This window comes from Dreissena polymorpha, chromosome 16, assembly GCF_020536995.1.
Source record: "Dreissena polymorpha isolate Duluth1 chromosome 16, UMN_Dpol_1.0, whole genome shotgun sequence".
In the NCBI taxonomy this organism is placed as follows: Eukaryota; Metazoa; Mollusca; class Bivalvia; order Myida; family Dreissenidae; genus Dreissena; species Dreissena polymorpha.
The window spans coordinates 49,061,075-49,075,075 of NC_068370.1; the positions used below are offsets into that span (position 1 = coordinate 49,061,075).

The 14,001-nt window shown below is 38.3% G+C and overlaps 1 protein-coding gene across 1 annotated transcript in view; it reads right to left on the reverse strand.

Moving 5' to 3' along the window:
• The window catches only part of LOC127861610 (intraflagellar transport protein 172 homolog), a 59,085-nt gene that overhangs the window by 29,713 nt on the left and 15,371 nt on the right, over window positions 1-14,001 (reverse strand). The window contains exons 13-23 of the mRNA XM_052400260.1: window positions 13,325-13,372; window positions 12,757-12,924; window positions 11,607-11,743; window positions 10,888-10,995; window positions 10,045-10,222; window positions 9,480-9,557; window positions 8,828-8,908; window positions 6,487-6,582; window positions 4,736-4,886; window positions 3,939-4,059; window positions 2,837-2,981 (exon numbers count right to left, since the gene is read on the reverse strand). Of these exons, the coding sequence (XP_052256220.1) occupies window positions 2,837-2,981; window positions 3,939-4,059; window positions 4,736-4,886; window positions 6,487-6,582; window positions 8,828-8,908; window positions 9,480-9,557; window positions 10,045-10,222; window positions 10,888-10,995; window positions 11,607-11,743; window positions 12,757-12,924; window positions 13,325-13,372 (1,311 nt within the window). The remainder of the gene's footprint in view (window positions 1-2,836; window positions 2,982-3,938; window positions 4,060-4,735; window positions 4,887-6,486; window positions 6,583-8,827; window positions 8,909-9,479; window positions 9,558-10,044; window positions 10,223-10,887; window positions 10,996-11,606; window positions 11,744-12,756; window positions 12,925-13,324; window positions 13,373-14,001) is intronic.

Sequence of the window (14,001 nt, forward strand, 5' to 3'; positions counted from 1 at the left end):
TTTTCCAACTCAACTCTCGTATCAAGGAAACAAATGTTCTGACCAAATTTCATGAAAATTGGGCAAAATATGTGACTTCTAGAGTGTTCACATGTTTTCACTATATACATATAGAGAAAAATGCCCCGATCACTGGCGGCCATGTTTTTCACCAATCTGGACCATTTTCTCACTCATCCTACATATCAATAAAACCAATGTTTTGATTAACTTTCATGATGATTGGGCAAAAATTGTGACTTCTAGAGTGTTTACAAGGTTTCTCTATAGCCATATAAGGAAAATTGCCCCGCCCACTGGCCGCCATGTTTTTCAATGGACCGGAACCACTTTTGAACTCAAACAACATATCATTAACACAGACATATAGACAAAAAAGATTGGGCATTAAATGTGACTTTTACAGTGTTTACAAGCTTTTTCTTTTCTTTTACCTAGTAACCTAGTTTTTGACCCGGCATGACCCAGTTTCAAACTCGATCGAGATTTCATTGGGACAAATCTTCTGACCAAGTTTCATGAAGATCGGACAATAAATGTGGCCTCTAGAGTGTTTACCAACAAATGTGGACGGACGGACAACGGACAAAGACCAGTCAAATAAGCTCACCTGAGCAATCAGGTGAGCTAAAAACAAGAGCTGTCACCATAGGATGACATATGCCCCCTATAAATGCTTTGATAGAAGTTATAGCATTTTTCGAAACCCTAAACGCAGATTTCGAAACCTAAACGCAGACCCTATGTTCAAGGTCAAGGTCACAGGGATCAAAATTTGTGTGCGTATGGAAAGGCCTTGTCCATATACACATGCATACCAAATATGAAGGTTATATCTCAAGGTACATAGAAGTTATGAGCATTTTTCGAAACCTAAACGCGGACCCTAAGTTCAACGTCAAGGTCACAGGGGTAAAACTTTTTGTGCGTATGGAAAGGCCTTGTCCATATACACATGCATACCAAATATGAAGGTTATATCTCAAGGGACATAGAAGTGATGAGCATTTTTCGAAACCTAAACGCAGATTTTGAAACCTTAACGCGGACCCTATTTCAAGGTCAAGGTCACAGGGGTAATAAATTGTGTGCGTATGGAAAGGCCTTTTCCATATACACATGCATACCAAATATGAAGGTTATATCTCAAGGGACATAGAAGTTATGAGCATTTTTCGAAACCTAAACGCAGATTTAGATGGAAAGGCCTTGGCCATATACAATGCATACCAAATATGAAGGTTATATCCCAAGGGACATAGAAGTTATGAGCATTTTTCGAAACCTAAACGCAGATTTCGAAACCTAAACGTGGTTCCCTTAGTTCAAGGTCAAGGTCAAGGTCACAGGGATTAAACATTTTGTGCGTATGGAAAGGCCTTGTCCATATACACAGGCATACCAAATATGAAGGTTATATCTCAAGGGACATAGAAGTAATGAGCATTTTTCGAAACCTAAACGCAGATATTGAAACCTAAATGCAGACCCCAAGTTCAAGGTCAAGGTCACAGAGCTAAAAAAATGTGTGCGTAAGGAAAAGCCTTGTCCATATACACATGCATACCAAATATGAAGGTTATATCTCAAGGGACATAGAAGTTATGAGCATTTTTGGAAACCTAAATGCAAAGTGTGACGGAAAGACGGACAGCCAGAGAGACGGACGGACGGACAGTCCGATCAGTATATGCCCCCTTACTTCGAAAGTGGGCATAAAAACATCCAACCTCGAATAACAATTAACACATAAATGAAACACAACTACACTGTATTATTATGAAAACATTAATAATCAAAGGGGAGTAACTACTGTATTCTTTAATGCAATATTTAGAAGAGAATTCTCACATGTTACATGACCTTAATTCATGATTGTTTGCAAGCCTTTTTACTATATAAATATAAGAAAAACTGCCCCGTCCCTCTGGCAACCATGTTTTTCAACAGACCCGAACCATTTTCAAACTTAACTCACGTATCTTATCAAGGAAACAAAAGTTCTGACAAAATTTCATGAAAATTGGGCCAAAAATGTGACTTCTAGAGTGTTGACATGTTTTCACTATATACATATAGAGAAAAATGCCCCGCCCACTGGCGGCCATGTTTTTTCACCAATCTGGACCATATTCAAACTCGTCCGAGAAATCAATAAAACCAACGTTTTGACAAACTTTCATGATGATTGGGCAAAAATTGTGACTTCCAGAGTGTTTACAAGGTTTCTCTATAGCCAAATAAGGAAAACTGCCCTGCCCACTGGCGGCCACTTTTAAACTCAACCAACATATCATTAAGACAAACATTTTGACAAAGTTACATGAAGATTGGGCATGAAATTTGACTTCTACAGTGTTTACAAGTTTTTTCTTTTTTTTGACCTGGTGACCTAGTTTTTGACCCGGCACAACCCAGTTTCGAACTGGACCAAGATTTCATTGGGACGAAGCTTCTCACCAAGTTTCATGAAGATTGGACAATAAATGTGGCCTCTAGAGCGTTTACGAAAAAATGTTAACGGATGGACGGACGGACGGACGACGGACAAAGACCGGTCACAAAAGCTCACCTGAGCAATCAGGTGAGCTAAAAAAGTTTACCAATCTGCACAGTTATTAATCCAATTGGCATAACAATTAATCCAACCGCATTATTATTAACCGGAAGCGCATAATAATTTGCCAAATTATTAACCCCATCTGCATAATGATGAGTCCAATCGGCAAAACAATGAATCAAATCATTAAAACTACAGGTCTTAAAATATACGTAATGAGAGCAAACAGTTGAGTAATGTATGCTCATTTACTGGAGTTTTTTTTCTGCTAATTACCTCATACTCTCCGATAGAAGCATAATGGTCAGCAATCTTTTTGTAGTATTTTGCAGCAAGCGAGGAGTCCTGTAGCTCCAAAATCTGTACAGCTTTGGACCACTGGCGTGAATTAATAGCCGCATCAACTGCCTTTGGAATGGACCTGAACACAACATTTCCACGTCACAAAAACATGTTCATGGAATTTTCATAAAATATTAACAGTATTAAGCTGTCTTATATGTATTTTTACACCTGAACAGAGATTTTAAGATGTCATTTTAAACATTTTTTATTAACCATTTTTCAAAATATTGTTTGTTTTTTTAATTTAAACCTTTTTATTTTTCAAAACCTCCGCCGCTCAAAAATCAATTTCCCTGGGTAGAACCAGAACTTTGTTTCCAACAAGATCATGTAAATTATCCCAATAAGGGAATCAAACCTGGGACCCCCGATCTGGAAGTAAACTGCATATCCTCTATGCCTTTGTGACTTCAAAATGCAAGACTTTCATAAAAAGGGCAGTCAATAAGTCCAGATAACCAATTACACAACTCTAAAACAATTTCTCCATGGCATGGCATTTTATTCTACTTTAGCAGCAGAAAAATATGGCCCTTCCCCCTTAAACATTTCTTTCAAATGATGCAATATTCAAAAACTTTGACATTACCCTGAAACAAGAGATGTGTTTGTCAGAAACACAATGCCCCCTATTGCGCCGCTTTGAAATACAATTTCAATACATCATTTGGCAGGTTTAGAAATTATCTCCCTTTTAAAGCTTACTACTTCCCTTGGATTGTATTTTTTTAACTTTTGACCTTGAAGGATGACCTTGACCTTTCACCACTCAAAATGTGCTGCTTCATGAGATACACATGCATGCCAAATATCAAGTTGCTATCTTCAATATTGCAAAAGTTATGGCCAATGTTAAAGTTTTCAGACGGAAGGACGGACAAACCGTTCAAATGCTTTATGCCACCCTACCGTGGGCCTAAAAAACCTTCACCTTCCACAGTTTTGTTGACAAATTATTCTCTATATCAAAAGGACAAGCCATTTAATCCAACTCAATAAAAACAGCCCTGCAACTGGACAACCCACTACCTACCCTGCCTCGATAAAATGGTTGATGGCAGCGTCGAGCTGTTTCTGAGATACCAGATAGTCTCCCCATTCCTCCTCCAGCTTCACGACCTCAGCAGGGAACGCATACCTCGCCAACTCCACAGCTGAAACAGCAATACAATGGCTGGAATTAGCTTGGTCTGTGGTTTGTTTTGTAGCTGTGACAGTGTTTAACATTAATACAGACATATACCAGCTTTCAAGTTAAGCTACTTAATTTTGCAAGTGCAAGTTTTGGACATTGATTTGTTTTATTGATTGTAATTCACACACTTATCCAGTAATTTACCACTGAACCTAAATTAACAAGAGATGTGTTTGTCAGAAACACAATGCCCCCAATTGCGCCGCTTTGAAATAAAATTTCAATATATCATTTGGCAGGTTTAGAAATTATCTCCCTTTTAAAGCTCGTTACTTCCCTAGGATTGTATTTTTTGACTTTTGACCTTGAAGGATGACCTTGACCTTTCACCACTCAAAATGTGCAGCTTCATGAGATACACATGCATGCCAAATATCAAGTTGCTATCTGCAATATTGCAAAAGTTATCGCAAAACTTTAACCAAGGTTAAAGTTTTGGGACAGAATGACAAACAGACAGACAGGCCAAAAACAATATTCCCCTGATCATTCCATCTGGGGGCAAAAAAACTTAAAGGTAGGGGGAGAGCAGCAGAAGAAATTATTGCATGAAGCGTTAAGGATCAAATTAAATAACAAAATGTCTTATAATGAATGTTGAAATTGTTCAACAACTGATGTTACCCCAAACCTACCCCTCCTGTATGCCTTTCCCTTCTTGAAGCAGCTCATGGCCTGGGTGGAGTCTCGTATCTTCTCGTACATGTCTCCAGCCCTCTCGTACAGCTCACCCTTAATGAGGGCCGAGGCAATACGGCTTATGAGGTCAGTGTTGGACATCAGTTCCTGCATTTTGAAGACAATAATGTCATGTAGATGCTTTGTCCCGTGGTCATACAACAGTTTAACCCTTCACCACTAAGATAATATTTTTGACGCATTTGTAGTCCCATTAAAAGTTAAATTTAATTGAAGACCTTTATTACTTAATTCAAGTTTTAACGGTTTTATTTCCAACACTTAGATACTGATGAGAAGCAAACAGCATAAACCTGAACAGACTGCGAGTTACTCGCAGGCTGTTCTGGTATTATGCTGTTTGCACATAGCCATTTTCACTTTGCTTCTAAATGTAAAAGTAAAAGTTACTGCTGGTGTCATTATTACCACTTCCTAGGGAGATGATTAAAACATGTAGCAAGTGATGTGCTTGCTCATAATTGTGAACGATTTTCAACTCGCTATAGTTAAATTGCCTAATCAAACGCAGAGTTACTGTCTTACAAATATCTAACCGTTGACCTCTAGGTTTGACCTTGACCTATGAACCAAAACACAGATTTGGTTGCAACATGCAAATGCTGAAAATTTGTCAATGTGGTAATTTGTTTTGCAAACACATACACTCCATTATTGAGACAGCAATCTCATGCTAAACGCAAGCGGGCACAACAATAAATTGCCATTTTAGTTCAACATGAGGGCCTGAAAGGCCCAAGGTATCCCCCGCAACATATGCTTTGTTTGAGGATGGGTGCAAATTGGACAGATGAACATAATGATAGATGGACGGACGGAGGACAATAACACAAAACTAAGACAAACGAAGGTTCTTAAGCACAAAAGTGCCGGACGGACAGCCGGACGGACGGACAACGCCAAAACAATATCCTTCCGCCTCTGGCGCGGGAATATATTCATACCAAGTTTCAAAGAAATCCGCCAAAGCGCTTCCAAGATATGGCTCCGGACACAAAAATGCCTATAGTAAAAAGCATTTTTTTCAAGATACAAAGGGCCATAAGTCTGCTTTTAACAGATGGTGTACAATGCCATTTGGCGTGCATCATCCTCTTATGCATATATATACTCATACCAAGTTTAAATGAAATCGGCCAAAGCACTTGCAAGATATGGCTCCGGAAACAAAAGTGCCTATAGTAAAAAGCATTTTTTCAAGATACAAAGGGCCATAAGTCTGTTTTTTATCAGATGGTGTACAATGCCATTTGGCATGCATCATCCTCTTATGCATATATATATACTCATACCAAGTTTCAATGAAATCCGCCAAAGAACTTCCAAGATATGGCTCCGGACACTTAAAAGCATTTTTTCAAGATACAAAGGGCCATAAGTCTGTTTTTAACAGATGGTGTACAATGCCATTTGGCGTGCATCATCCTCTTATGCATATATATACTCATACCAAGTTTAAATGAAATCCACCAAAGAACTTCCAAGATATGGCTCCGGACACAAAAGTGCCGGCCGGACGGACAGCCGGACGGACGAACGGACAACGCCAAAACAATATCCCTCCGCCTCTGGCGGGGGATAATAACTGGCTATGTTCACTTTTACCATTGTAGATAGTTAGTAATTGAATAAAGGTTACAAAAACTCCTCTCCAGATTATGCCGCCCCAGTGGCCCAGTGTACTCACATCTCTGCTTGTGGCGAGGCGTGCAGCTCTGGCAGGCAGGCCGGCCTTCATGTACAGGTTGATGGCTGCCAGGTAGTCTCCCTCCCTCTCCTTCAGCTGTAACACAGCCAATGTGAGGCAGGAGATTAAACATAGCATCCCTTTGAGTCAATCTTTAAAGAGTCAACCTTGACCTATAGGCACATGTCTCTGAGAGTGGCTCAGATTGTGTGGGTGCTTTTCTATGTTCCTTATTATTTTGACTCTTAAATTGTCAAAATTAAGTCCAAATATATATATATATATATATATATATATATATATATATATATATATATATATATATATATATATAAATCTGAGAGTAAAAGGGTCTCAATTAGAATTAAAACAAGGGCTGTTTGTAAAACATGCATGCCCCCCATATGGGCTGTCAGTTGTAGTGGCAGCCATTGTGTGAATACGTTTTTTGTCACTGTGACCTTGACCTTTGACCTAGTAACTGAAAATCAATAGGGGTCATCTGCCAGTCATGATAAATGTACCTATGAAGTTTCATGATCCTAGGCCTAAGTATTCTGGAGTTATCACACGGAAACCATTTTACTGTTTCGAGTCACTGTGACCTTGACTTCGTGACCTGAAAATCAATAGGGGTCATCTGCCAGTTATAATCAATGTACGTATGAAGTTTCATGATCCTAGGCAGGTTTTTTTGGGGGCCCGATTTTATAGCCAAAATTCGGCTATATTCCCAATCGCAAAAAGTATACTTTTTTCTTTACCAAATTTTCAATTTTCGAAGTATAAAAAGGGCACATAATTCTGCCAAAATGCACGCCAGAGTTATCTAACTTTGCCTGCCCAGTCCCCTAATGATAGTAAGTAAGTGTACCAAGTTTGAATGCAATAGCTTTGATACTTTATGAGAAAAGTGGACCGAAACACAAAACTTAACCGGACGCCGACGCCAAGGTGATGTCAATGGCTCATAACTTTTTTTTCAAATGACCTTGACCTTTGACCTAGTGACCTGAAAATCAATAGGGGTCATCTGTGAGTCATGATCAATGTACCTATGAAGTTTCATGATCCTATGCATAAGCGTTCTTGAGTTATTATCCAGAAACCATTTTACTATTTTGGGTCACCGTGACCTTGACCTTTGACCTAGTGACCTGAAAATCAATAGGGGTCATCTGCGAGTCATGATCAATGTACCTATGAAGTTTCATGATCCTAGCCATAAGCGTTCTTGAGTTATCATCCAGAAATCATTTTACTATTTCATTCACTGTGATCTTGACCTTTGACCTAGTGACCTGAAAATCAATAGGGGTCATCTGCGAGTCATGATAAATGTACCTATGAAGTTTCATGATCCTAGGCATAAGCGTTCTTGAGTTATCATCCGGAAACCATTTTACTATTTCGGGTCACCGTGACCTTGACCTTTGACCTCAAAATCAATAGGGGTCATCTGCGAGTCATGATCAATGTACCTATGAAGTTTCATGATCCTAGGCCTAAACGTTCTTGAGTTATCATCCAGAAACCATCTGGTGGAAGGACGGACCGACAGACCGACGGACCGACATGTGCAAAGCAATATACCCCCTCTTCTTCGAGGGGGGCAAAAGAAAGCTCTGCTGGCTGCATGTAGTTTTCAAGTAGATGCATGATATTCCAAAGACTGGTAGAAGGATTTATGTTTTGTTCATACTAAAGTTTCAAAAAAGTTGCCATGTATTATACAATTTTGGGTCAATATACCAGGGGGATTAAACCTCATCCAAAGTGCATCACTTTATTGTTTCAGAAAGGGTTCGGAAGATAGGAAACACAAATTAGAAATCGTGGATCATATCATTTCAAGTCTAAGAACAAAGCTAGATTGACACAAAATATAGTGTATATCATATTAGTGTATTGTTTACATGCTTGGGTAATGTTAAACACTAGAAAACTTTTAACTCAATAAAAATTTGCACATTACAAAACTAAATTTTGAAATGGTAATTGAAGCATACAAACCGTGCAACCACATGTAAGTCATACCTCAGTTTAGTACCATCACTCTGGCAATTAGACTGTTAAACCACTATGGAAACCACCAAACCCATCAGTCCATCACTATGGCAACCAGACCATGTAACCTCCATGTTAACAATACAACAGTTCAGTCACATAACTTAGTTAACAAGACCATGTAACCATTATTGAAACTGGACAACATTTCTGTCAGATCACTATGGAAACCAGACAATGTGACCCCCATGGAAACCAGAAAACAGTTCAGTCCCATTGGTATAGCAACCAAACAGTTCAACAGTCCTGTTACTATGGTTACCAGGGCACTAACCTCTCCAGCAGTTTCCTCCTGGCCAGTCTCCATCAGCCACTGGTGATAGTTGCGTCTCAATGTGTCCAGCTCAGGGTGGCTCTGTAAAGCACAATAAGCATGTACATGAAATTGGAATAATTCACAAGTTGGCTTAACTGTAGGTAAATAAATTTGTGTTCAACATTAATTACCAGAATTGAGTTTTAAAGATTACATGCTGTCAGATAATTTGGTTTCAAGCCCCGAATTTGATAAATTAATATCATTAGTGCCACATATTTAAAATTACAAAAACTCCTTATTTTATGATATACCAATACAATGTTAGCCTAATTATATTCTAGTTAGTCTTTTTTTAAACAGAGTTTGCTTAAACAATATATTTGGATCCAGCTTCATACAATTCTCTGGCATTGATTTTCAATTTCAGCTGACATTGATAATAACTTAATACATCTACTTTAGATGGGTGTGTTTCTCAAAATATAGTGTACATTGTATATTAGGAAAGTTCATAGCCAGCCATATTAAATCTATGTTATCAAAATATATTTTAAGTTAAACTCAAGATTGACACAGTAAAACTTATTGCAAGCCATCGTTCTCCCCCTCCCCACCCCTGAAGTACCTTAGCCTGCCCCCTCTCCCTGTTGTAATGGACTTAACCTACCTTGGCCTCTGCCACCTCAATGGCCTCATCCCACATGTGCATCTCCTGGTACATCTCCATGGCCTCATCTACATGGTTCTAAATGCATATTAACTCACTGTCATTAAATGTGCGAGACACTTGCATACATTCACTACGTCTACCAAACAGTGCAACTAAATGGTAAAATAATAACGTAATAATACTCTTTTGAGTTAGGCCTTGTTGAAAGTTCATTTGTTACTTAATGTATTAAATCTGGAATCAAATAACATTAAAATACCAATTTTATCTTACTTAATTTTTATATATTAGATTTTCTTCATCTAAAAAATAAAATTATGTATTTGATTCACTGCAACATCTGAGAGATACTGTATGAGCCTTGTTCGGGGAAAACTTGGCCTAATGAATGTGCGTAGAATGTGCGCTTTCCGCCTGTACTCGGTTGTCGTTTAAAAGAAACTAAACAAAAAATTCCATAAAAGCATAGTGTCATCCCTGATTGTGCACAGGCTAATCTGGACCACACTTTAGCGCACAAGCCTATGCCCAGTTTCCCCAGAACTAGACTGATATATCATACCTGTTCCAGATAGATGCTCTCTGCTTCTTTAAACTTCTTCTCCATGATAGCCAGTCTGGCTCTCACACGGTAGTTGTTGAAGCCGTTCCCGCCCATGGTCTTTGCCGCCTCCTCTGCAATCTTGAATGTTTCCTTCATGAAGCGGGCCTTGGCTACGTCTCCCAATGCAGCATAGCATCTGAAATAAAAAAACATTGGTATATTTTTTTTATTTATCAGTCAGGGACGACACTTTCTGTTTAAATTTACACAAAGTCTCTTCTTTTCAAAAATCCAGTCTAACCGGAAAATTAGTCCCTGATTTGCCTGTGCGGATCGCAGAGTTCAATCTAGGACGACACTTTCCACACATTCATTAAGCCTGGTTTTCACAGAGCGGTGCTAATTTATAAGTAAATGAAGGGACAAATGAATTGATTTACAGTGAATGCTGATTAGGTGCATCAAAATATAAGTGAGGAACTACATTACATGGCAGTCAGCCTGAGTGAGTAATGTACAAACATACTCGAAAGAATCTACACAAATAGACAAAATCTTTCACCAAACCAGAGCAACAAAATGTAATGTTTACAAAGGTTATTGTAAACAACCAACTTGCCATGCTTTTTTTCAAAAAATTGGTATGTTATATAAGCCAGAATGGCTGTGTGGTTAAAAGATCTTTTCCTTTATGACTCAAATGATAACTAGTCATGTAATTATACTTGAACTTCTGAGTTTCTGTTTCTATTATCAAATATTTTTCTGTAAAATTAAGACATTCAATTCCGTCAAAATCAATCAAACAATCTGTGAACAAGGCCCTTAAAGGTCTAGCAGCTGAACTTATCAAGCACTGACCTCTCAGCAATGTTCAGCTGCCTATCCTCCATAGCCTGCTTGCTCAGGGACTTCCACATGGCCTCTGTCTCTGACGACATCTCCAGGGTCTCCAGGAACGCTACGGCCCTGCATGACACAAGTACAAGAATGCCATAGGTCAAGTGGCAAATAGAAGAATGCAATTTAAAAGATGGAAATTTTGCTTCCAAATATTAATCTAGCTATATGCAGCAGCTCAAAGAGACAGAATAGTATGGAATTAATTAATTGTGACGGAACCATTAAAACAATGCTTAGAAATTAAATTTTTCATAAACAACCCTCCCATCTTTAACCCTTATAGCGCTGGAACTGAATTTTAAAGGCCTTTGCAAACAGTTTGGATCAAGATCAGATGCCACAAAACGTGGCGTCTGATCTTATTCCAAACTGTTTGCTATTCTGATAGTGGTCTTTGAAAAAAAGGGAAAAAAATGATGATTTTAGAAATTCAGCAGACACCAATTTAGCAGACGACAAATATCCCAGCATGCAAAGGGTTAAAATGTATGACCTAAAATGATTAACATTGACATGGATTTTTATAGTGTCTGCCAAGTAACTTAAAGGTCTCAGATACCATCACCACTATTGTAGCATTTTCAAGACATACAGGGACTCCACAGTTTCTAAAGAATCCAAATTGTTTCAATTCAATCAAGCTTTAAGATGAATACATCAAAACTGAAGCTCCTTACCTTTCGAGATCTCCATCATCAGTGGCCGTTCCAAACTCAATCAGGCCCTCGTCCAAGGTGTAGGAGATGGAGCTGACTCCTTCATTCACTATCACCTCCGTCTTGCCCTCTGTCCTCTCAATCTGAACTATCTCACCCTAGAAAAGATTCACAGGCATGCCTCTTCAACAAAACATGCACAGTACTTTTGGATTCACTAATTATTAAGGAGTTTTAATCTGTTGCGCTTTTTAGGCACTCCACTGTAGAGCCAATTTATGACCACACTGACCGTTTAACCTAGTTCATGCAAGTGACTATTTATATCAGACAAACACGTATAAAGGACTGCATAAGATGGTCTGTTATGCCAGATATGCAAACAGATGGACACAAATAAAGGCCTACATAAAATTGTCTTAATATGCAAAATGTATAACCTATCAAGTTATTCCCAGTAGTTCCAAATATCAACAGCATAAAATCCTAGCTGAAAAATTGATTTATCATGCATACACTTTTGGTTGCCCTGAACCCTTATATCAATTGTATCATGCACAATAATTGCTTTGCGGATTTTCTCTTCATTAATTATCACTGTTTCAGGGTGCTCAAACTGAATACCGATAATGTTTAATATCATTACATATGTACGCTAAGTTTTGAAAAGGTTACGTTTGGTCTTCAGTAACAAAATTTAAAAAAACCTGAATAAGTTACTACATAAATAAATAATAACATGTTCCCAAACTTAATTAGACCTTACTCGTGATGAAACATGGTGATCTTCATTGATGTTATACCAGGGCAAATATCTACAAAGCTCGTAAGTCATATCTTAACTTAAGTTAGACTTTAAGTGAAAATTTTGAATTCCATTTCTACAGGGAACTCTAATGTTGTGCACTCAAATCTGGTAAAGCAGCAGGGTATTTTGAACCTTCAACAGCATAATAGCATTAAAACAAAAAGTTCAATTTAACTAAGTATAGACTTAAGGAAATTTTCAATTTTAAGGAATTTACTTAATTTTTCACTAAGGAGCTTTGTGGATATGACCCCAGATGCAGAGATTTCCCTTGTTCTGGGACCAAAATTCAGACCAAACTAGAGTGAGACCATGGTGACCCTCTATAGAGCTTCAAGGTTGTACAAACTTTTTCAGACCTACCTTGAGAGGGAACATGGTGACCCTCTCAGGGGCCTCGATGTTGTACCAGATGCAGAGATTTCCCCTGTTTTGGGCCACAACAACGTCGCTGCCAGGCACCCACTGCACGTACGAGCAGTAGTTGAGAATGGTGGACCTCTGCTGGGACTCCACATCATACAGGTTCAACTGCACGAGAAACATGGGGCGAATGAACATTTGAGCCTTGTTCTGAGAAAACTGGGCTTAATGCATGTGCGTAAAGTGTCGTCCCAGATTAGCCTGTGCAGTCTGCACAGGCTAATCAGGGACGACACTTTCCGCCTAAACTTGATTTTCGGTAAGGAAGGACTTCCTTGAAACTAAAAATACCATAAAAGCGGAAAGTGTCGTCCCTGGTTAGCCTGTACGGACTGCACAGGCTAATCTGGGACGACACTTTACGCACATGCATTAAGCCCACTTTTCTCAGAACGCGACTCATTCTGGTTAAATTGTCAGAGAAATATGACAAGTTACAAGATATATTAAAAGATCATCTGCTAAGAACAGCAAAAATTATTGTCTACTTGTAGAAGAAATCACATACCCTGAGGCGTTTGTCTCTGAACAGAAGCTTATGACCGGTTTCATTCAGCTGAAAGAGAATAGCCAGTGTAAGAGTAAATAAAGTAAATAAAGTAAACACCATTGATAACAAGAGATTGCCAAGCAATATGGTCCCTTACCAGTGAAACTCCACCATTGTCAGTAATTTATTTTTATTTTTTTTACATTTGTTGCCATAGCAACCACAATTTTTGACATAGGAACAAAAATGAATTGACATGCATAATCTCCATATTGCCATCTGTCCATTTTGCAAGTTTCATGAAAAATATAAGAAGTTATCGCAGGATCGAGAAAAGTGTGACAAACAGACTGACACACAGAGCACAAACAATAAGTCTCCTCCGGTTTCACCGGTAGGGGACAATAAGCTGAATTTATCAACTGATTTTTTAAATGGCTATAAACTAACAAAATTTTGTGAAAACCCAGGTTCTGTTTAAGCTTCAACCATTGGACATAGACCATTGAATTTGATTACTTGCTATTCAGGTAAATACACATACAAGTTGTAAAACACTGGAAAATACAAACTTCTAAAATTGCAAAAGAATGCTTCTTTTTTTTAATTGTTTAAGTTGTTGAATCAAACAATTTCTTTCATTTTTTACCAAAAAAAAAAGTCCTATGTATTTGTAAAAACACCAATTGCAGGGG